Source organism: Hemitrygon akajei, chromosome 12, assembly GCF_048418815.1.
Source record: "Hemitrygon akajei chromosome 12, sHemAka1.3, whole genome shotgun sequence".
NCBI lineage: Eukaryota > Metazoa > Chordata > Chondrichthyes > Myliobatiformes > Dasyatidae > Hemitrygon > Hemitrygon akajei.
The window spans coordinates 64074758-64097800 of NC_133135.1; the positions used below are offsets into that span (position 1 = coordinate 64074758).

General features: G+C 40.0%; 1 protein-coding gene across 1 annotated transcript in view; it reads right to left on the reverse strand.

Moving 5' to 3' along the window:
- Positions 1-23043, reverse strand: part of hmcn1 (hemicentin 1) — a 489515-nt gene that overhangs the window by 58623 nt on the left and 407849 nt on the right. Inside the window, exons 79-84 of the mRNA XM_073063293.1 lie at positions 18427-18564; positions 14910-15044; positions 5203-5472; positions 3604-3794; positions 2570-2783; positions 807-941 (exon numbers count right to left, since the gene is read on the reverse strand). Coding sequence (XP_072919394.1) covers positions 807-941; positions 2570-2783; positions 3604-3794; positions 5203-5472; positions 14910-15044; positions 18427-18564 — 1083 coding nt within the window. The remainder of the gene's footprint in view (positions 1-806; positions 942-2569; positions 2784-3603; positions 3795-5202; positions 5473-14909; positions 15045-18426; positions 18565-23043) is intronic.

Here is a 23043-nt window from a genome sequence, read left to right on the forward strand (position 1 = left end):
TTTATTTATTGTCATTAGCTCAGCCCCTTTAAAAAAGCAATGACGATTAATCTTCATTTAGTGTCATTGCTGCAAATTCTTTGTTGTACTTCTGCTCCTAGTTGTGCCTTTCACCCACTTTAAATGTTTAATGAAAATTCAGTGGCCGAGATTTTGGATTTCCTAACCAGGAAATTAAGCACAGGCTCTCAGCTACTAATTTAGTTGCATCAGATGAGTGATCTCATTCCAAGCAGGAAGTTGGAAGTATAAAATGTGCATTCTACTTTTACGCAATTTTCACTCTGATTTGTAAGAGAAAACAGTTTTGCCAACACAAAACAGTTGATTGGTCCCATCAATATGAACAGGTTGCTTAGCAACTCAAATGTCTTTCTGCACCAATCAAAAATATTTTTACATTTTAACAAGAAAAGCAGATACGCTTTTTGGGATCATCTAATCTTGTATCAAATTGCAATGAAATGTCATGTAATATTTGTAATGTATTATGATACAGGCCTGAACGAGCCAGTTCACTGGAATCTAAAGACTGTGTGTGGTTTTATCCTAGTGCACGCTCAGATGCATCACTTTACCAGGTACTATAATGATCTTTTCTCTTTAAGGACACAAAAAGCTCTCAATTAAAAATTCAGGATTTTCCATATTCACTTCAATATTTAAAACAAATGTTTCCAGTTAGAAGTTCATCATCTTTTCATGTAGATGCTGATAAAAAAGTCTTTTGCAGTGGAGGGTAGGCAAACGGGTGAACTGCATTGAAATGGCTGAATCAGGCAAATAAAATCATTCCCTTTGTTCACCTTTGACGTATACAAATCCGATGGCTTTGATAGATCCGACTCTGTTTTCTGCTGTACAAATGTATGTGCCCGAGTCATCCTTTGACGTCTTTTCAATGACCAATTTGCTGTGCCCATTGACATCATCGTATTGGGCTGTGGGAACAAAATGTGATCATTTGGCAAAATACATCTGTCAGTTGTTTCTGAATTTACAATTTCAACATATCATTCAAAGTAAATTTATTATCAATGTACATGTATATACAGGTAGTCCCCAAGTTACGAACGTCCGACCTATGGACAACTCGTACTTACGAACCGAGGAAGGAGAACGCTGTCCGCCATGTTAAGTCGGATCGCGGCGCCATCCGCCATTTTAAGTCATTGCCGTTGACACTGTGTTGAGTGTTTAACTTTGTATTTGGCTTAAATTTTTCTTAGTAAGATTCACCCTGACCCCACGCCCACCCACCCAACGTTCCGGTCGGCTGGTGGCGCAGTCAGATCAGCACCGGGCTAGAGAATGGAGATTCCTGAGTTCGATTTAGTGACAGACCGCTCCCATGCCGGGTTGATGCCGATCCAGTGACTCCCGTACCATCCATGCCGGGTTGTTGTCCAGCTCGCAACTCGACATCGTAAAAAAAAACACTGCCAACTCCAGTTTAAATTCCCACGCAGAATATTGTGGAGGATCAAATATCCAATCCCAGCACAGCCCCCACTTGTCTCATTTAACCTGTCTCAGTGCGGTGCAGTTTAGCACCCGGGGAATTCAGTGCTGTGGTCCTTAGGACCCAGCGGACCTCTGTTCCGTTGATGGGAAGCAATCGCGATTGAAAATAAAGTGGAAATACTAAAGCGCTTGGAAAGAGGTGAAACGCCATTGGTCATTGGAAAAGCGTTGGGCTACAGTCGGTCAACGATTGGAACAATTTTAAAGGATAAAAGATAAAGTGAGAATAATGGAGCATGTGAAAGGCCCTGCCCTGATGAAAGCTACAATTATTACTAAGCTACACAGTGGTTTAATTATTGGAATACATACTTTTCTTAAGTGTTTTATATGCATAGAAAGGTAAAATATATACTATATACTAAGACAAACGTTTGACTGACTGACGCTAAATAATACCGGATGTACTTGTTCCGACTTACATACAAAGCTGACTTAAAGACGGACTCAGGAATGGAACTCGTACGTAGCCCGGGGACTGCCTGTGCTATCCTGAGAGTCATTTTCTTGTGGGCATTCTCAGTAAATACCAAGAAAGACAACAGAATCAATGAAAATTCACACAGCAAATATGGACAAACAACCAATGTGCAAAAGACTACAAACTGTGCAAATAAAAAATAGAGGAAAAATGATGTAAATAAACAAACAAATAGGTAGATAGATAGATAATTAATACCAAGAACACGTTGTAGAGTCTGCAAAAGTGAGTCCATAGATTATGAAATCAGTTCAATGTCGGGGTGAGTGATCCACTCTGGTTCAAGATGGTTGAGGGATAATAATTACAAAGTCCAAAGAGATTTTTAGCTTCTGTTAGGGAAGATAGGATAATTCAAAATTTTCTGTGTTTGATGTAATGATAGGTTTTCCAAATGTTTTAAGTGTACAAAGGATCATGCAAATTTAGAGCAGAGAAGCTTGAAGCTACACTGTACCTGTTCCTATGACCCTGCTTATTGCCCATAACCTTGATAAAGTTCTTCACCCTGACCTAACAGTAAAACAGACTCTCAGTTTGTGCTTTTGCCTTAGGAATTCTTACCAGGTATAATGTTGTTGTTGAAGGTCCAGGTAATTTTGGGTGTGGGAATACCATTTGCTGCACAATTCAATTCTAAACGTTCCTCCTTGTTTAAGGATACATCTCCAGGCAGCTCTGTAAAAGTAGGGTGGGTGTAGACATTCAGGGTAACGGTCTTGGTGTCACGACCGGCCACGTTGGTAGCTATACATGTGTAGCTGCCAGTATCATCAGGCTGGCAGAGAATAAAAGAAATTAGAATTAGGATATTGACAAATACAATATAGATTAGCTTTATTTGTCACAGTACATCAAATTATTGAAACATACAGTGAAATGCATTGCTTTGCATCACCGACCAACACAGTCTGAGAATGTGTTGGGGGCACCCCACAAGTGCTGTTATGGTTCTGGTACTAAAATACATGCCCACGACTTACTAACACTAACCTGTACACCTTTGTAATGTGGGAGGAAACTGGAACACCTGGAGGAACCCCAGGTGGTCACAGGGAGAACTTATAAACTCCTCACTGATTACAGACAGGCGCTGTAAAGCATTATACTGACTGCTACGCTATTCTGCCTCTCTTAATCAGCACGAGGAAATCATGAGCTCTCAACATTCCTGCTACTCTGTTCCCAGAAAGTTGGCAATCTGCGTCACTGATATATTCCAGAGATACAGTCCAACAGCTCCCGGGTAGCATATTTACTTACAACAGGAAGCATTGCCACATTGCAACTACCATACATCGTCAAAATACATTGCATCATGCCAGCAGTTATACTGGTTATAACCAGTGAAAAGCAAAAGCAATGGAAATGGGTGTTGTCTCGCTGACCTCAGGGATTCCTTCTGCACTCAATCCTATCTTGGCTGATTCTGTACCTCATTCCACTTCCCCTCCTGATCCCCATAGCCCTCAATTCCCTCTGCATCCTAAAATAAATAGGCATTAGCATTAAAGTACGTGTGTTCATCAAAACATTCTCATAGAACCATAAGCATCATTCCACATTCCATGATAAAAGGCAAGACTTTTCTTACTTACCACGGCATTTTCCACAAGGAGCTCTCCTGACAGCAATAATTTATATTTTCCTAATTTGTTCTGCAAGATTTTGCCATCTTTCTGCCAGGTCAGTGCTGGCTCAGGCACTCCATCAGCACTGCATGGTATTATGATCTGAGATTGCTCAATCACCATGAACTCAGCTGGAGAGGTGTGCATGGATGGTGGAACTGTAAAAGGAAGATTGAATAACAGCTTGGTGTAAATCATCACTTTGCACTGGAAGACAAAGATTTGTCCAAAACCTTCATACACACTGATAACTCCTTTTCAACTTTTGTGACACAGTTCCATAAACAACTTTCTTTTTCAGTTCATAGACTATCTACACTGTGAACCCTATGGACTGAGAGTGTAGTTAGGAGATGAAAATGCATATCACTTTCTAGTAGATGATTGATAACTTGAAACTTGATAAGTTTCTTTCTGGCTTTTGTGCAAGTGATTACCTCTCTCTCAACCTCAAGGCTGATAACTCCTGTTCATTTAACCTCAGTTACCCTAGAGCTGAGCTTGCACATGCTGAGATGGTCAGACAGATCCTATCAACTAGGATGGGGAATCTGCAGTAGAGTCAGAATGAGGTTTCATCATCAAACTAATTTCCCCAGTGGTTGGCAATCTACTTATGTATTTCATTTTTTGTAATTTATTTTTGTATTGAAGTTCATCATCAAACAAACATTTCTATAAGATGTACTTCAGACATTGTACATATATATCATATAATCATATATATCACAAATCTCCACAATGTATTTATCTGAGGTATACACTTAGAGAAAAGAGTAGAAAGAAAAACAAGCAAAAGGAAAGAACTATGTACAAGTAGGGAGTGATCTTTTTTTTTACAACAGATTCATTGATTTGTGAGAATAAAATCAGGCCTATGAGGCATTATGTAGTTAAACCATTTTTCCCAGTATGAATCAAATTGTTCCAGCTTATGATGAACAGATGCTGTTATCTTCTCCATTTTGTAAATGTCCATTGTAATTTCCATCCATGTATTTAAAGTTGGGCTCTCCTGTGATAACCATTTCCTAGTAAGAGTCTTTTTACCAGCCACCAACAGTATATTCATTAAATATTTATCTCTTTTCAACTATTCTTGAGGTATATATCCAAAATATATGGTCTTACTCTCTAAGGGTATTTCACATTGAAACATGTCTTGTAGGGCATTGTGTATCCCCCTCCAATAGTTTTTGATAACAGGGCAGTCCCAAAAAATATGATAATGATTTGCATTTTTTAAAGAGTACTTATGTATTTCAAATACTCTGTTGATCAGACAGGGGCAAAAATCTGCAAGTCCATTGTAGAATCTGGAAAATGCAGAGAAGCTGAACAACGCTGGAAAATGAACAGGGTACGCTTGACTTTAGTTTGAGTCAGGAGAAGGATTAACACTTAACCATATAACCATAGTAATATTAAAGTTAGGTGTGCTTCCAGTGCTTACTTCAAAGACCTCTTGGTAACTCTGTTGCCAGCATCAATGGGAGGAACATGCAGTTAAAGAAATCCAACTGATCTTAAAGATGAGGATGTTGACATAGGTAACATAACACTTACCATGAACCGTTAAAACCATGACCGAACTGCTGGAACCTGCAGAGTTGGCTGCTGTACAGGTGTATCGACCAGTGTCCTGGGGTTGGGCAAAGGCAATCTGGAGCGCTCCTGTGCTGAGGATCCTCTGGCGAATGCTCTCGGAAACAGCATGCCCATCTTTGTTCCAGGTGACTTCGGGATTTGGGTAACCCTTGGCCTCACATACCATAGTGACAGGTTTATCCAAAGTAACAACATAGTTTGTTGGGTGTGCCATTATGACTGGAGGCACTTCAAAAGGAAAGTAACTTAGTCAAAGGTACATCTAAGCAGATTAATAAATATTTAGGCATTGCATTATATATTCCTCCAAAATTTATGGTGAAGGCCGTGTTAATTGAGAAGCAATCATGGGACAACATCAAAATATATCACCTAGCAGTAAGATTTCACAAGGCCAGTGAGACCATCTTCAGTATGCCTTAAAGGAGATCAGACTGAGCAAGTCTAAATAAGGTAGTTGTAAATAACTAGGCTATGTCTCCCACTTTTCTGGTTCTGCTTTAGAACTTCCACCCAGCCCCCCAACCAAACCCCTGATCGCTTTCTAACCCTGCCTATCTACTGAAAGCATCTGACACCCACCACTTGCAGACCTAAACCATCTTGACAACCTCATCTATCAACCCTTGGCGATCAGTCCAATGACAAACTGCAAACCTCATCATTCCCATCTGTAACCATTGATGTGAACTCTGCCCCTGGGCAGTTGATCCCCTCTTTCTCCTTAGCATGAACCCATCAATGACAGCCAATCCCACCTTGTCATCCACATCTTACTGACTCCCCCAGAATGGTCACTCTTCCTGTGACCCAATGAGTCCAACTCACATTCTCCACCACACTGGCCTCAGTGTTACCACTCCCTCAGTCATTGTTCAGAAGCAGAACATTAAATAGGCTGGCACAAACCATTTGCTTAATAGTCCTTGACAAACACTGACCTATGCCCAGTAATACCAGGAGGAAGGGTTGCTAACTACTTTAGGACAGCAGAGCAGTGCAGCTGACAGAAACCCGGGTTCAATTCTGACCTCAGGTGCTGTTCGTGTGAAGTCCACACATTGTTCTGTCATCACAAAATCTTTCCCCCACATGCTTCAGTTTCCTCTCACATCCAAAGTTCCAATTGTTTATTGTAAGACAACCCAAGTGTGCAGCAAAGTGGTAGAATTATGTGAGGTGTTAGTGGAATATGGGAACCAACATTTTAGGAACAGCTTGTTCTCCTCTGCCATCAGAATTCTGAACGGTCCATGGATGCATGATCATTACCTCACTATTTTAGCTCTCTTTTTCTACCACTTATTTAATAAGAGGCAGGATGTATGAACATTTGGAGAGGCATAATATGATTAGGAATAGTCAGCATGGCTTTGTCAAAGGCACGTCATGCCTTATGAGCCTGACTGAATTTTATGAGGATGTGACTGAACACATTGATGAAGGAAGAGCAGTAGATGTAGTGTATATGGATTTCAGGAAGGCATTTGACAAGGTACTCCATGCAAGGCTTATTGAGAAAGTAAGGGGGCATGGGATCCAAGGGGACATTGCTTTGTGGATCCAGAACTGGCTTGCCCACAGAAGGCAAAGAGTAGTTGTAGACGGGTCATATTCTGCATGGAGGTCAGTGACCAGTGGTGTGCCTCAGGGATCTGTTCTGGGACCCCTACTCTTTGTGATTTTCATAAATGGCCTGTATGAAGAAGTGGAGAGATAGGTTAGTAAATTTGCTGATAACACAAAGGTTGGGGGCATTATGGGTAGTGTGGACGGCTGTCAGAGGTTACAACGGGACATTGATAGGATGCAAAACTGGGCTGAGAAGTGGCAGGAAGAGTTCAGATAAGTGTGAGGTGGTTCATTTTGATAGGTCAAATATGATGGCAGAATATAGCATTAATGGTAAGACTCTTGGCAGTGTGGAGGATCAGAGGGATCTTGGGGTCCAAGTCCATAGGACACTCAAAGTTGATATGCAGGTTGACTCTGTGGTTAAGAAGGCATATGGTGAATTAGCCTTCATCAATCGTGGGATTGAGTTTAAGAGCTGAGAGGTAATGTTGCAACTATCTAGGACCCTGGTCAGACCCCACTTGAAGTACTGTGTTCAGTTCTGGTTGCCTCACTACAGGAAGGATGTGGAAGGCATAGAAAGGGTGCAGAGGAGATTTATAAGGATGTTGCCTGGATTGGGGAGCATGCCTTATGAGAATAGGTTGAGTGAACTCGGCCTTTTCTCCTTGGAGCGACTGAGAATGAGAGGTGACCTGATAGAAGTGTATAAGATAATGAGAGGCATTGACCATGTGGATAGTCAGAGGCTTTTCCCCAGGGCTGAAATGGCTAGCATGAGAGGGCATAGTGTTATGAAGGATGAACAACTCTGATGGCCAGAAGGGTGCAGAGTCGCCCATGCCCCCCCCCCTTTTTTGGAGAATCGCAAATTGCTACTATTTCGATGCTGTTATCAAGGAAGTAAGAGAGACAAAGGAAATCTGCCAGGGCAGTTGTTATTGATAACAGCTCATGAAAGTTAGTGAGAGAGAGACACAGCTAAAGTGGAATGTCTCTTACTGACAAAAGCCATTGATTTACTGGTATTGTCTTTTGGAGAAGAATTGTTTACTTGGTACTGTTCTATTCATTGAAACCCCTCAGGAGGCAACCAGAGTGGGCTGGTTTGATGGGTTACATCATCTCAACCTGATTGACACCTGAGACCCCGTGAGTGGGGATAAAAGTGAGGTCTGGGGTAACACCCCTCAGACGTACCAGGAGAAACACTAGTGAGCATCAGAACCCCCACAAGACAGGGTGGGAGATCGGAGACCGAACGAAGGGTCGGTAAAGTTTAACTCACAGTGTTTATAGCGAGACCGATGGGGGCTTGTGTGTGTGTCCACCCTTGCCTGGGTGACGAGTCCACCATGGAAGAACGGTCTAGCTAAAGGACGGAGGGGGTCATACGTGAATGGCCACAACAACGATGCATCGACGGATCAAAATCGTAAAGGAAGGTTGGCAAGATAATAGATGTTACTGTTCTGTTTTCTTTCTCTCGTCTCTCTCTCTCCAACAATTGCAACATATCGACCGACAACTACCGCAGCCTGCATGAACTGAACTGAACTTTATATTTCCATCTGACAATTCATTATCCCCTAGACAAAGATAGAGCTTGTTTCATTAGTGATTATTATTATTATACCCGCACTTTTAGGTTTAGTATTGCTGACGGATATTCTCTGTATATTTGCATTGATATTATTTTGTATATTTTTGCTAATAAAAATTGTTGAAAGTAGTATCACCAGACTCCACCAGACTCTATCTTTGCTGGTAAGACACCCAGTTACGGGGTACTAACAAATTGGGGGCTCATTCGGGATTTGATAGCAAATTGGAGGGCCAGTGAATCGGGCTATAAGTCCAGACTTGGATCTGGTTGCGTGGGTAACCAGACGGGAAACCAGCAAAGATGGACGTAGACGAATTTACACAAAACCTGACTTTGAAGGCGCTAGAGGATGCCACAAAGACGGACTTGGTAAATATTGCGAAAGGATTAAATCTCACAGAGGTGAAGTCGTCAATGAAAAAGTGGGAGATACAGAGGGCCATAGCTCAGTATTATATTGAGAAGGATGTGTTTTTGGCTGAGGTATTGAAACATATGCCTGAAAAGGTACCAGCTATTGGGACGGTTCAGGTAGAGTTGGAAAAATTGAGGCTGGATGCGGAACAGAAGAAAAGGGAGTATGAGCTCCAGCTAAAGGAGCTAGAGGTGAAAAGGGAGAAGGAAAGAGCTGAAAAACAGAGTGAGTATGAGGAGAAGGAGAAACAGAGGCAGCATGAGCTGGAAATGGAGAAGTTAAAGCAAGAGAGAAGAGTCCCAGGGGCAGACAGAGAGGAGAAGTTTAATGTTAGTAGGGAGTTTAGGTTAGTACCTCCATTCGAGGAGACAGATGTTGATAGTTATTTCTTGCATTTTGAAAAGGTGGCAGTGAATCATAAGTGGCCCAGAGATCAGTGGGTGGCGTTGTTACAAAGTGTGTTAAAAGGGAAGGCTCAACGGGCATATGCGGCATTGTCCCTGGACGTGTCTGCGGATTATGAGGAAATAAAGCGGGCCATCCTTCGGACCTATGAGTTAATACCTGAGGCAGATAGACAGAAGTTCAGAGATTTAAAGAAAGTGTGGAATCAGACGTATGCAGAGTTTGCCTATGAGAAGGGTGTGCTCTTAGATCACTGGTGTGCGGCAGAAAGGGTGGAGGAGGATTTCCATCGTTTCAGAGAGTTAATTCTGATTGAGGAATTTAAAGGTTGTGTTTCGGATAATATTCGGACGTATTTGAACGAGAAGTCCAATAAGTCTATATCAGAATTTGCCAGGTTCGCAGATGAATATGCCCTAACCCACAAGATAAAGTTTTCCTTGAATAAGAGTTACCAGAAAGACAGTAGGGACGGTAGAGAAAGCCTGCCGGCTGAGGTAGAAAATAAGCCGGGAGCTAGTGGTAAAGGTAAGGAGGAAGAAAGGCAGGCTGGCAGGAGGGTTCCTGGCTTGACCTGTTTTAATTGTGGAAAGGTTGGTCATATTGCATCTAAGTGCTTTGCTCCGAGGAAGGAGACAGGAAAAGGGAATGCAGCAGTCCCTACAGGATGTATTGTGTCAATCAGCAAATCGACGAGAAAGGCCCAGGTAGATAAAATACGAGAGGGGCGTGAGAAATTTATTTCAGAAGGGACCGTGTCTGTGAAAGAGGGAGAAACCCCAGTTCCAGTGAGGATCTGGAGAGATACTGGAGCTGAGCAGTCATTGATTCTCAGTAAGGTACTAGATTTTGGTCCTGAGACTGGAGAGGTAGTTTTAAGAGGTATAGGAAAAGGGACAGAAGCTGTGCCTTTGCATGGGATCATTATAAAGTGTGATCTGGTATCTGGACCAGTTGAAATAGAGGTGCAGTCAGAATTACCGAGAGACGGCGTGGACGTCTTTCTTGGTAATGATTTAGCTGGTGGTGAGGTGTGTTCAGCCGTGAAGCTGACGAGCAAGCCTGTAAGTGTTGAGGTCCCGCCCCTAGATTCCAAGATCTATCCCGCATGCGCAATCACTCGCAGCATGTCGAGAAAGGCAGCTGAGAAAGAGACCAGTTTAAATCAGTCCAGTGTCGATTTGGCTGAGGCGTTTTTACCGACCCTGTACCAAGAGGGGTTAGAGGGTGGTAAAACGGAGAATAGGGAGGTGAAAGAGTAAAGGAGAGGAGGTAGACCTACCCTTAGCCAAGAGGGAATTGATAGAGGCACAGAGTAAAGATGAGAAACAGATAAGGCAGTTAGAAGGTCCAGGGTTGGACATGGAAGATCTGTCTGGCTTGACGGAACTGTTTGAAGAAGTTGAAAAATTGAAATGTGTTCCCGGTAATGATGTAAGGACAGTCCTAGATGAAAAGGATGTCATTACCTTGAAGGAGTCTGCTGGGTTAGCAGATGAAGTTGTTTTAACCCGCAGGGTTGAGTTTACTCTGGATGGGAGTTGCCCAGAGAGTAACTGGGAGAATCAGGGGAACTTAGAATTTGAAAAAGGGACTGGTATGGAAAGCCTGGAAGAGGTAGATGTCCCGTTTGAGTGTGTTCAGGATGTGGATGCACATGGTACTGAACCTAATAATGAAACTCAGGAAAAGTCTGAGGTATCTGATTTAGTTGAAAAGGAATGCAGTCCTTTTGGGTCAGATGGACTTGATTCAGTGAAGAAAGGGTTAACCTTGATACCAGTGGGAAGTGAGAATTCTCAGTTGTTTGTGTTAGAAGGTGTGTTAAAAGTTAGTGAGGAGATGGGAGCTGGTGATGTGAATATTATTATTGAAGGAGAAGGGAAAAGTGTAGTTCCTAAATTGAATAAAGAAAATTTAAAGTCTGGATTGGTTTCAGAAGCAGTAACCAGGCTGAAGGAACAATTGCTTGTTAACAAGGTGCCTGTGAATCAATTACAGCTTGTTTTGGAATTTAAAGGTAAACAACTTGCAGATGTTAAACTGAAAATTAATAGAATGAAGGGTCCTGAAGATAAAACTAATGACTTGCTTAAAAATAAAGAATTGTGTGGAAGTTCAGAAAATGGGCTAAGCTTGGAAAACATTGTTGATAAGATAACTCCTATGAAAGGAGTATGCAAAGGCCTATTCTACACACATGATCAAGCTAACCACGTGAGAGTTAAATGGAAAAGGGGCAAAGGTTGACAAAATGCCACTTTGAATAATAGGATCTGGTTTTGAGGGATTTCGACAAAGCATGTAAATAATAAAGAAAACACCATGGAAGATTGACTGTTAAGTTTAAAAGTAAAATAAAGATTAGTATTTGCATAAACTTTTGTAATATACTACAGAATAATCACACATGTATTGGTTCACATTTTGTAATATACACTTAAGCTAAGATCACAACTCTTTTGTTTTGGTGAAGAAAAGGAATAAAAACAGGAGGTTATTAAGTTGGAGTCTGATGCTGCAAGAATTTGATATTAAGATACAGCATATTAAAGGAAGTGATAATGTACTCGCTGACTGCTTATCTAGATGCTAAGTTGAATGTATATCTGTATTACTCTGTAGTTAAAAACTCTTTTGTATTGTGTTAGATTCTGTAATTCTGTAAGACTCTGTATTAGTTAATTTTTCCCCTTTGGTGAAAATTCTTAGCAGGATGGGGGTGTTATGAAGGATGAACAACTCTGATGGGCAGAAGGGTGCAGAGTCGCCCATGCCCCCCCCTCTTTTTTGGAGAATCGCAAATCGCTACTATTTCGATGCTGTTATCAAGGAAGTAAGAGAGACAAAGGAAATCTGCCAGGGCAGTTGTTATTGATAACAGCTCATGAAAGTTAATGAGAGAGAGACACAGCTAAGGTGGAACGTCTCCTACTGACAAAAGCCATTGATTTACTGGTATTGTCTTTTGGAGAAGAATTGTTTACTTGGTACTGTTCTATTCATTGAAACCCCTCAGGGGGCAACCAGAGTGGGCTGGTTTGATGGGTTACATCATCCCAACCTGATTGACACCTGAGACCCCGTGAGTGGGGATAAAAGTAAGGTCTGGGGTAACACCCCTCAGACGCACCAGGAGAAACGCTAGTGAGCATCAGAACCCCCACAAGACAGGGTGGGAGATCGGAGACCGAACGAAGGGTCGGTAAAGTTTAACTCACAGTGTTTATAGCGAGACCGGTGGGGGCTTGTGTGTGTGTCCACCCTTGCCTGGGTGACGAGTCCACCACGGAAGAATGGTCTAGCTAAAGAACGGAGGGGTCATACGTGAATGGCCACAACAACGATGCATCGACGGATCAAAATCGCAAAGGAAGGTTGGCAAGATAATAGCTGTTACTTTTCCCACGTTTTCTTTCTCTCATCTCTCTCTCTCTCTCTCCAACAATTGCAACACATCGACCGACAACTACCGCAGCCTGCATGAACTGAACTGAACTTTATATTTCCATCTGACAATTCATTATCCCCTAGACAACGATAGAGCTTGTTTCATTAGTGATTATTATTATACCCGCACTTTTAGGTTTAGTATTGCTAACGGATATTCTCTGTATATTTGCATTGATATTATTTTGTATATTTTTGCTAATAAATATTGTTGAAAATAGTATCACCAGACTCCAATGGACACTTCTATCTTTGCTGGTAAGACACCCAGTTACGGGGTACGTAACAAAAGTTTTAAGGTGCCTGGAAGTAGGTACAGAGGAGATGTCAGGAGTAAGTTTTTATACACAGAGAATGGTGAGTGTGTGGAATGGGCTGCCGGTGGCAGTGGTGGAGCCGGAAACAATAGGGTCTTTTAAGAAACTCCTGGATGGGTACAAGGAGCTTAGAAAAATCGAGGACGATGGGTAAGCCTAGGTAGTTCTAAGGTAAGGACATGTTCGGCACAGCTTTGTGGTCTGAAGGGCCTGTATTGTGCTGTAGGTTTTCTATATTTCTATGTTTCTATATATATGCATCATATATTGCATTGTACTGCTGCTGCAAAACAACAAATTTCAAAACATATGTCAGTAATACGGCCATAAGACCATTAAAACATAGGAGCAGAAATTAGGCCATTCAGACCATCGAGTCTTCTCCACCATTCCACCACGGCTGATCCCAGATCCCACTCAACAACATACACCTGCCTTCTCGCCATAACTTCTGATGCCCTGACCGATCAGGAAAATATTAACTTCCATCCTAAATTTACCCACGGACTTGGCCTCCATGACAGTCTGTGGCAGAGCATTCCACAGATTCACTACTCTCTGGCTAAAAAAAAATCCTCTGTACCTCTGTTCTAAAAGGTTGCTCCTCAATTTTGACGCAGTGCCCTCTAGTTCTGGATACCCCCAACATAGGAAACATCCACCCTATGTAGTCTTTTTAACATTTGGTGGGCTTCAATGAAATCCCCACACATTCTTCAAAATTGCAGTGAGTAATAAAGCTGATTCTGACAGTAGGAAGCAGGATTAATGTAGGTTTAGTGTACGTATAGATTCAGCTGGATGAAGGGGCTGTTTCTATATCTCTGTGACTATACTAATGAGACTGGATTGCTATGCAGAAGAGACAGATTGTGCGGACAATTCCACAAATTAACCAGGGTATACTATCTCGGGAAGCTTCAAGAGAGCAAAGGGCTGTGAGCGTCCAAGTTGTGGGTACAGGTGGAGAGAAGCAGAAGGTTACGTAGTCCTGTGTGCTGGTTAACTATCCACAGGTACATTTCATTATTCACAATACAGCAATGAAGTAGGTTCCATTGGAAGAAGTGATTATGTTACAAATCATTAGCAATTACTGCAGCTGTGTCAGAAGGACTTGTTTGTTTGCGCAGGGTATTTTCATGTTAAATTGTGATTAGGTGGTTTCAATAACAGAAGCAGATAAACTCTGATGTTTGGATCTTCCCTTTGGCAATGGTATTGTCTTGTGAATTTGTTATTCCTTTGGTATTTCCCTACCAAACAAAATTTCATTTTAAATTAACACTACTGTAATTCCAGAAGTTGCATCTGGCCACCTGGAATCCAGAAATTATAACATTTTGACATGTTGGAAATTGTACCAGATAGCTGACATAGATATCAGCAGGAAAGGAAAACACAGCTTGTGTCTGTTGATTCAGTCTTGGTGTGAAAGCGGGATTTTGGCAAAGTTTATTGTTAAACCAAAGGAGAAGCTGCTTAAGGCCAGCAGGTTTACTGCACTGTGAGAGGAGCCCAGATGACCAGCTGTGACCGCAAGCTGTGCCTTATACTGCTGCAGGCAGATTGGAACCTAAAGTAATCCTGCGTATATGTGGGGTCCAGGTCACAGACTAAATTGCTGGAAAGGAGGGGTATTGTAGAGTCTGCTGTTAGGCCAAAGATAACTTACATTTATCAGTAAAAGGTGTTTCACAACAGAATAATGAATTCTGATCTTCTGTTAGAAATTGCGACTCAGGTCTTCCTCACAACTGGTGGTAATTCAATGACTGGCCTTTTGTAAATGTGAAAAGCCAAGAGAAGATTACCGTCCTACAGTTTTAAAGTGAATGGCAAGATTGCCTTGTCATTTGGCTCAAGGTTAGAGTTCAGCATTTACGGAGCAACTTACCGTGCACTCTCAGCCTAATCTTTCCCAGTGCTGTGCCAGATGGGTTCTGTGCAACACACATGTACGTCCCAGTGTCTTTCACTGCAGCTCGTGCAATCTGAAGACCTCCATTGGGTAGGACAGTGTAAGCTCCTACTGCACAAGACGAAATACAGTACCTTAAGAACTACTGGATGAAATCATGCTGAACAATGAAAACAATTCAAACTAGAGAAAATCTGCAGATGCTGGAAATCCAAGCAACACACACAAAATGCTGGAGGAACTCAGAAGGCAGCATTTATAGAAAAGAGTAAAATGTTGATGCTTTGGGCTTAAGCCCTTCAGCCTGAAGAAGGATCTCAGCTCAAAACATTGACTGTCCACTCTTTCCCATAGATGCTGCCTGGCCTGCTGAGTTTGCCCTGCATTTTGTGAATGATAATAGATGTTCATTCAATTTTTATGAAGAAATGTTACTAATTCATGGTGGTTCAAGGTGAGGATATAGAAATGAAGTGTATTATTTGCCTGATGATTTTGATAGCCTTAATACTTTCAAAAGTTAGCAAACTCCAAAGTTTTATTTGGAATTAAGAAATGATGATGACTCTGACGATTGATCACAAAGAGATAAATACAGCCTTTCAAGATTTTTATAATTCTTTATATCAATCAGAATGTACTAAAGACTCTTCTATAATGAGTGAATTTTTAAGGAAATTGAATATTCCAAAAGTAACTGCTGAGGATAGTGTAATTTTGGATACACCTATTACGGAGTCTGAAATAGAAAAGGCCATTTTCTTAATGAACTCGGGTAAAGCTTCGGGCCCAGATGGTTTTTCTGCAGAATTTTTAAAATCCTTTTCTTCTATACTTTCTCCTTGGCTTTGTAAAATTTTTAAAGATGCATTAAGTATAGGTAAACTACCACAATCTTTTTATGAAGCTTCTATTTCTTTAATTCTTAAAAAAGATAAAGATCCCACTGAATGTGCATCTTATCGGCCTATATCTTTGCTAAATATGGACTTTAAGATTTTTAGTAAAATCCTGGCTGTTAGATTAGAAAATATATTGCCTCGGATTATTTCTGAGGATCAGACTGGATTTATTAAAAATCGTTATTCATCTTTTAATATTAGAAAATTAATTAATATTGCTTATACTTCTTCATCTAAAATCCCAGAATGTGTCATCTCCTTAGATGCCGAAAAAGCATTTGATAGAGTCGAATGGTCATATTTATTTAATACTTTGCAACATTTTAATTTTAGTTCAAAATTTATATCATGGATTAAATTAATATATCAGAAACCTTTAGCTTCGGTTTTCACTAATAATCAAAGATCCCCTTTTTTTCAACTATTTCGGGGTACAAGGCAAGGTTGTCCTTTAAGCCCTTTATTATTCGACATTGCTTTGGAACCCTTGGCTATAGCTATTCGTGAATCACCCAATATTTTAGGTATTACCCGCGGGGAGACGATGTATAAGGTATCATTATATGCAGATGATTTGTTATTATATATATCTGATCCTGAAAGTTCTATTCCTGCTATTTCTTCTTTGCTTGCTCAATTTAGTAACTTCTCTGGGTATAAATTGAATTTTAATAAGAGTGAACTTTTTCCATTAAATATGCATACTCCAATTTATAATCGGGTACCATATAGAATTGTTACAGACTATTTTACTTATTTAGGTATTAAAATTACTAAAAAACATAAAGATTTATTTAAAACTAATTTTTTGCCTTTAATAGATCAAATTAAGCAACTTGCTAATAGGTGGTCCCCACTATCTATGTCTTTGGTAGGTAGAATTAATGCCATTAAGATGATGATACTACCTAAATTTTTATACCTATTTCAAGCATTACCAATTTTTATTCCTAAATCTTTTTTTGATACAGTTGATTCTAAAATATCGTCGTATTTGTGGCAGAACAAAAATCCTAGGTTAGCTAAAAAATATTTACAGAAGCCTAAGAAGGAGGGCGGTTTGGCTCTACCAAACTTAAGATTTTACTATTGGGCAGTTAATATACGGTATTTGATATTTTGGACACAAGAATCGACTACAGTTGCTGGCCCACAATGGGTAAATTTGGAATGTAAATCTGTGCAAGATTTCTCATTGATTTCAATCTTAGGATCTTCACTTCCCTTTTCGTTATTTAAAATGAATAAACAGATAACTAATCCTATAGTCAAGTATACATTACGAATCTGGTTTCAATTTCGTAAATTTTTTGGTTTGAATAAGTTTATACTGTCAAGCCCTATAACAGCTAATTACTTTTTTCGACCATCTTCCATAGATCAAGCCTTTTATTTATGGAAAACAAAAGGTATAACATGTTTTCGTGATCTGTTTTTGGATGATAACATTATGTCCTTCGAACAATTATCTAATAAATATAATTTATCTAAAACCCATTTTTTTAGATATCTACAAATTAGAAATTTTTTATATAATGAACTAAAGTCTTTTTCGAAAGAATGTCCATTGGACATTACAGAAAGAATTTTAGCTCTTAATCCTTGTCAAAAGGGTCTCGTTGCTATCATTTATAATATGATTATGAATCTACAACCAGATATATCTGAAAAAATTAAGAAGGAATGGCAGGAAGAACTGCATTGCCCTATTTCTACTGAGCAATGGGAAAAAATTTTATTATTGGTAAACTCATCCTCTATATGTGCTAAACATACTCCAATACAATTTAAGGTCGTACACAGAGCTCATATGTCTAAAGATAAACTTGCTCGATTTTACTCGTATGTTAATCCAACCTGTGATAGATGTCATTCTGATATAGCTTCGTTGACTCATATGTTTTGGTCCTGTCCTTGCTTACATAACTATTGGAAAGATATTTTTAATATCATTTCAAGAGTTTTAAATATTAATCTCCAACCACACCCTTTTACTGCAATTTTTGGCCTACCAATGATGGATAATAAGTGTTTATCCGCTTCATTCCAACGAATGATTGCATTTATTACACTAATGGCTAGAAGATCCATTTTACTGAATTGGAAAGAAGCCAATCCTCCAACAGTATCTCAGTGGTTTTCCCAAACTATTTCCTGTTTAAGTTTAGAAAAAATTAGAAGTGTGGTTTTCGATCCTTCAGTTAAATTTGAGGAAACTTGGAGACCATTTATTCAGCATTTTCATATGAATTAAACGGTCTGATCCTGAACCTTATTGTCACTATCCTGAATTGTGTGGATGGAGGTTGGGAGTCATAGGCACTACTGTATATATATAACATTATGCGATTGCCCATGTTGGTTAGTTTTTTTTTTATTTAGTTGTTGTTTTTTTTTGTTTTGGGGGGGGTTTTTCTTAATCATTTATATTATTATATGAGTTTGAGAGATTCTATGTATGGATCAATATATATTTGAATGTTTATCAATCTATTATGTACTCTCAAATGTCTTGTAACAATATTTTTCTTCTGTTTTTATTCAAAAAACTAATAAAAAGATTTGAAAAGAAATGATGATGACTACTTTACCTGTGGTGTCAATACTAATGCCTTCTTTCTGCCATGTAATTGTGGGGTTTGGATTTCCAGTCGCCTCACACGGAAGAGTGATAGGATTATTCAGAATCACCTCCAGAGTGCTGGGCTGAGGTTGAATCACAGGAGGTTCTAGATGTAAAATTGAATCACACTGATAAAGAACCATAAAACTTGCCACCAATCAAAAAGTAACATCACACATTTTCAATGTTTAAACTGCAAAGCCAGGATAAAGAGCACAAACCTGTTCCAGTGCTTCTCAGTACTTTCCACTCCAAACTATATTTGTTCTAATTGCAGATCAAGTCAATCAAGTTTGTGATTCAGAGTTTCGGACATTGCTGTCAATTTGTACAGAACCGTGGTTTATGTTCTGCCTCAAGGTAAATGGAATGCCAGGGCTATCCTGGTGCATTCCAAAGTCAGATTAGGACAGCATAACCATGAGGTTATCATTGAAATGCCATGGAAATGATGAAGTCTGTGGTACACTCTGGTGGCCATCAATGAGGGAACTGATATAATGGGTCAATGGCTTGGAAAGGAAGTGTGGATGCAAACAAGCTTGCGGTCCTTCTGAGCAAGATTTTAAGTGCTGTTGAATGCCCAAAAAATGTCTTATGTATTTTGCCTTTTATGTTGAGTACTCTTTAAAGTCATACATTGTATAAACAGACCCTTCGGCCCACTAATTACAAAGTCAAAGTCAAGTTTATTGTTCAATACACAAGCACATGTATGCACAGGTGAAAAGAACAACTTACTCTGCACAGCATTACAAGCACATGGCATATAAAAGCATCATTCACAAGAAAAACATAGAGTAAGCATAAATTATACACAATAAAACACAAAGCCAATTTTAATGCAAAGTGGTCAAAGTGTTGCTAAACTATAGTGAAAAGGTTTTACCAGTTGTCTCAACAACAAAATGATTGAAGAGGAGTTGTCATTGAACCTGTTGGCATGGGATTTACAAACTTAAAGCGCTGGAAGCTTAAAATTCCTGGCTACAGGATTCTCATATGACACAGAGGAGTAAGAAATGAGACAGCAGCCACATTGATTCAAGAAACAATCTGTCAGATGGAATAATATTTTACAAGGATCGTTAAATAAAATAAGATGGGTTGAACTAAAGAATCAAAATAAGGGAAATAGATTGTTGAGAGTGTACAATAGATCTCCTGTCTTGGAAAAATTGAAGCACAAATCTGCTATGTGCAAAAGAAAAGCACTTCAGTCACTCCAATATTAATGGGGATGTAACCAGCGTGAAAGATAAAAAGGACGCAGATATCCAGAATTGCATTAAAGACAATTTCTTTTGCGCATTCAACAAAGTGGCTGGGTGTGAATTCCAGATTTAGTTTTAGTTAACAAATCTTGTGGGGTGAAAGGAATATTTGTGCAGATACCAAGAACCTAATTCCAATTTAATGCAGCAGAATGCCCAGAGAGTATAAGGATAAAGGGAAGGCCTGTAAAACAAAATAGTTTAAAAAAATAAACATTCAAATAGGCTCTGTAAGTGTGTAAAAGATAAGAACTTAACATGCATGCCTTGTTAGGAATGGAAAAGGTAAGTTATGTGTGGAGGAAGAGACTGTGGTAGATTCAGTAAGATGTTTGGACAGGTACTTAGAGAGGATAGATATAAAGGGTTATGGGCCTAATACAGGCAAATGGGATTAAAATGGATGGCCATCGTGATCAGTACAAGTGTTGTGGCTAAGACGGTCAGTTTCTGTGATGTATGTTTCTCTGATCTTATAATCATTAACTAATACAGGTCCACAATCCCTTATCCAAAATTCTGAAATCCGAAAAGTTTTTGTGGAGTGTGGAGTGTGTCGTAACAAGGCTTGTTTGGTGCGCCAACAGCTGATGTCACTCAGGTGTGACGTGGCAGCACTAGCAGAGGCTGCCAGATGTCAGTTGTGGCTCAGTGCTTGAACTGGTTACACGTGCATTTGCTGTTCACTGATAATTTGTGTTCACTGTTGACTTTGTGTTTAATTTCACTGTGAAAATGTCAAAAAGAGCTGCAGATACCCCTATGGGTAACAATGAGAAAAAGAGAAGGAAGCATCTATCATTATCAATAACGCAGAAAGTGGAGTTATTACAGAAGCTTGATCGTGGTGTGTCTGTGCGGCGTCTTACTGAAGAATATGGTGTCGGAGCTACCACTGTATACGATTTAAAGAAACAGAAAGACAAGTTACTGAAGTTTTCTAGTGACAGTGATGACCATAAACTAATGAAAAATAGGAAAACACTGCATAGGGCAAAAAATGAAGATGTGCTGATTGAGTGGATTGGACAGCGAAGAAGTGAACGTGTGCCACTGAATGGCATGTTGATCATGAAACAAGCTAGAATCTATATACTACTAAAACTCTCATGCTCTGTCTGTCTGTGACCTCCCATTAGCCCAAACGGTGCATTACAGCGGCACTTTTTTTGGCTAAATTGATTTAAAATGCGCTAACTTACAGAATTCAGGTAAACTTCAGGGTTATATATTCGTATAAAATTGCTCATTCGTCAAAATTAACATGGCCCGCTTTCACCCGAGAGTCGATGCGCTGTCATGGAAATCGGGACACGACACCATGACGCATGCGCACGACCAGCCTCAGCAGCGACACCAACCCAAGCATGAGGGCAGGGCAGCTCTATTTCGAGCAGTCACATTCTGCTAATCACCATCAGCATGTGCAGGATTGGGACAGATCTAACTGCCATCCATCAATAAGAGATAATTAAATCTCATTGTAATGACGTACTTCGAGACACTTTGCTGCAGTCAAAGGACAGCGGTGACTATATCACGTCCATTTAGGAGAGTGCCAACCACATCATCAAGAATCATCAGCATCCTGGAGGCTTTGGTGTTATTGCTTCGTATCTTCTATCCAGCATTAGGGTAAAAAAAATATGGTCAGCCTAATTATGCTGCGTGGAAAGAGATGGGGGACATTATGGTCAAAGAGATGACACCAAACGTCAACGGGAAGCAGCAAGGAGAGGGAGAGAACAAGAATTGGATGAGGATCGATGAGGCCAGGATCAAAGAGTCAGGACAAAAAAGATGAGAGAAGTAGAGACAGAGGAGGAGAGGCATGCACGTCTCCAGAATGACAAAAACAGGCACAGAAGGAGAAGAGAGGAAGAGACAAAGGAGCTGAGAAATGCATGTCTCCAGGATCAGAGACAAACAACGAACAGCAGAAGAGATGAAGAGACGGGGGATGAAAGGGCTGCACTTCTCCAGAATGACAACGAGAGGCACAAGGGTGGCAGATCAACCAGAAATGATGCCATCAAAAGTGTTCTTCGTTAAACGAGGAGGAGCTATATTTGTCTTGCTATGCATCTTTATTCTTTAATAAACTGAGTTTTTCATCTTCAATTTCCAAAGCAAAGCGATACCACTAGCGTTCAGGAAAATTTAATGTTCATTCTGGTCACATCAGACTGCACTACTTTTCTCTCAAAGGGTGCCCCAACAGGTCACCCCGTTGTCTAGTATACCATGAAGAACTGAACATTGAAAGTGAGCGTCAATATTCAGAGGGTTGGCTGCAGAAATTTAAGAAGCATCATGGTGTAAAATATCTGAAAATCTATTCTTGGGTTAACTATTTAGTTGGTTAACTATTCTTGGGTGTGCCAATGCAGCAGGCACACACAAGGTGGAGTTGGCAGTGATTGAGAAAACCCAACATTCGAGAAGTCTGAAAGGTGTATGCAATTTACCTGTGCATTATTATGCAAACAAGAAAGCATGGGTAACCCGAGAAATGTTTTCTGACTGGTTCAATAACCATTTTGTACCAGCGGCACAAGGTCATTACAGGCAAGCTGGACTGGAAAAACTGTAAAATTTTATTGTTCCTGGACAAACGCTCCACATCCCCCTGCCGAACTTCTTGTGCAAAGTAATGTTTTCGCAATTTACTTGCCCCCCCAATGTGACATCTATATTATGGCCTTGTGACCAAGGAATTTTACACTCCATGAAGAGCAAGTATAAAGACTAATTTTTGAATTGTATGCTTTCTGCAGTCAACAGAGGAGTAGGAATCCAAGCCTTCCTGAAAGAGTTCAATGTTAAGGATGCCATTTACGCAGTTGCTAATGCTTGGAATGATGTTGATAAGTAAACATTAACAAATGCTTGGCACAGACTTTGGCCTACAATGAGGTTTGATGTAAATGAACCTACAGATCAAGACTTTGAAGGATTTTGTGTCACTAATGAGAAGATGATGACATCAAACCTCGTAACTTATGCTAAAATGTTATCAAACAAAAGTGTAAATAAGATAGAGGAAGGTTACATCGAAGAAAAGCTGAACATTGACAATGATGCACCTGTTGTGCATCGCTTGAGTGACAGGGAAATTTCTGAAATGGTGTTAGATAAAGATAAGCACAAAGATAGTAGTGATGATGATGACATAGTGAACACAGGTGAAAAAATCCCCATAGGCAATTGCTATGGCAAAAATGTGTGATCAGTTAATTGTTAGCCTTGAACAAAGTGCATTTATCAGTGAGCAAGAGATTATGGCAGTTTACTCAGTTAAAAAGAGATTG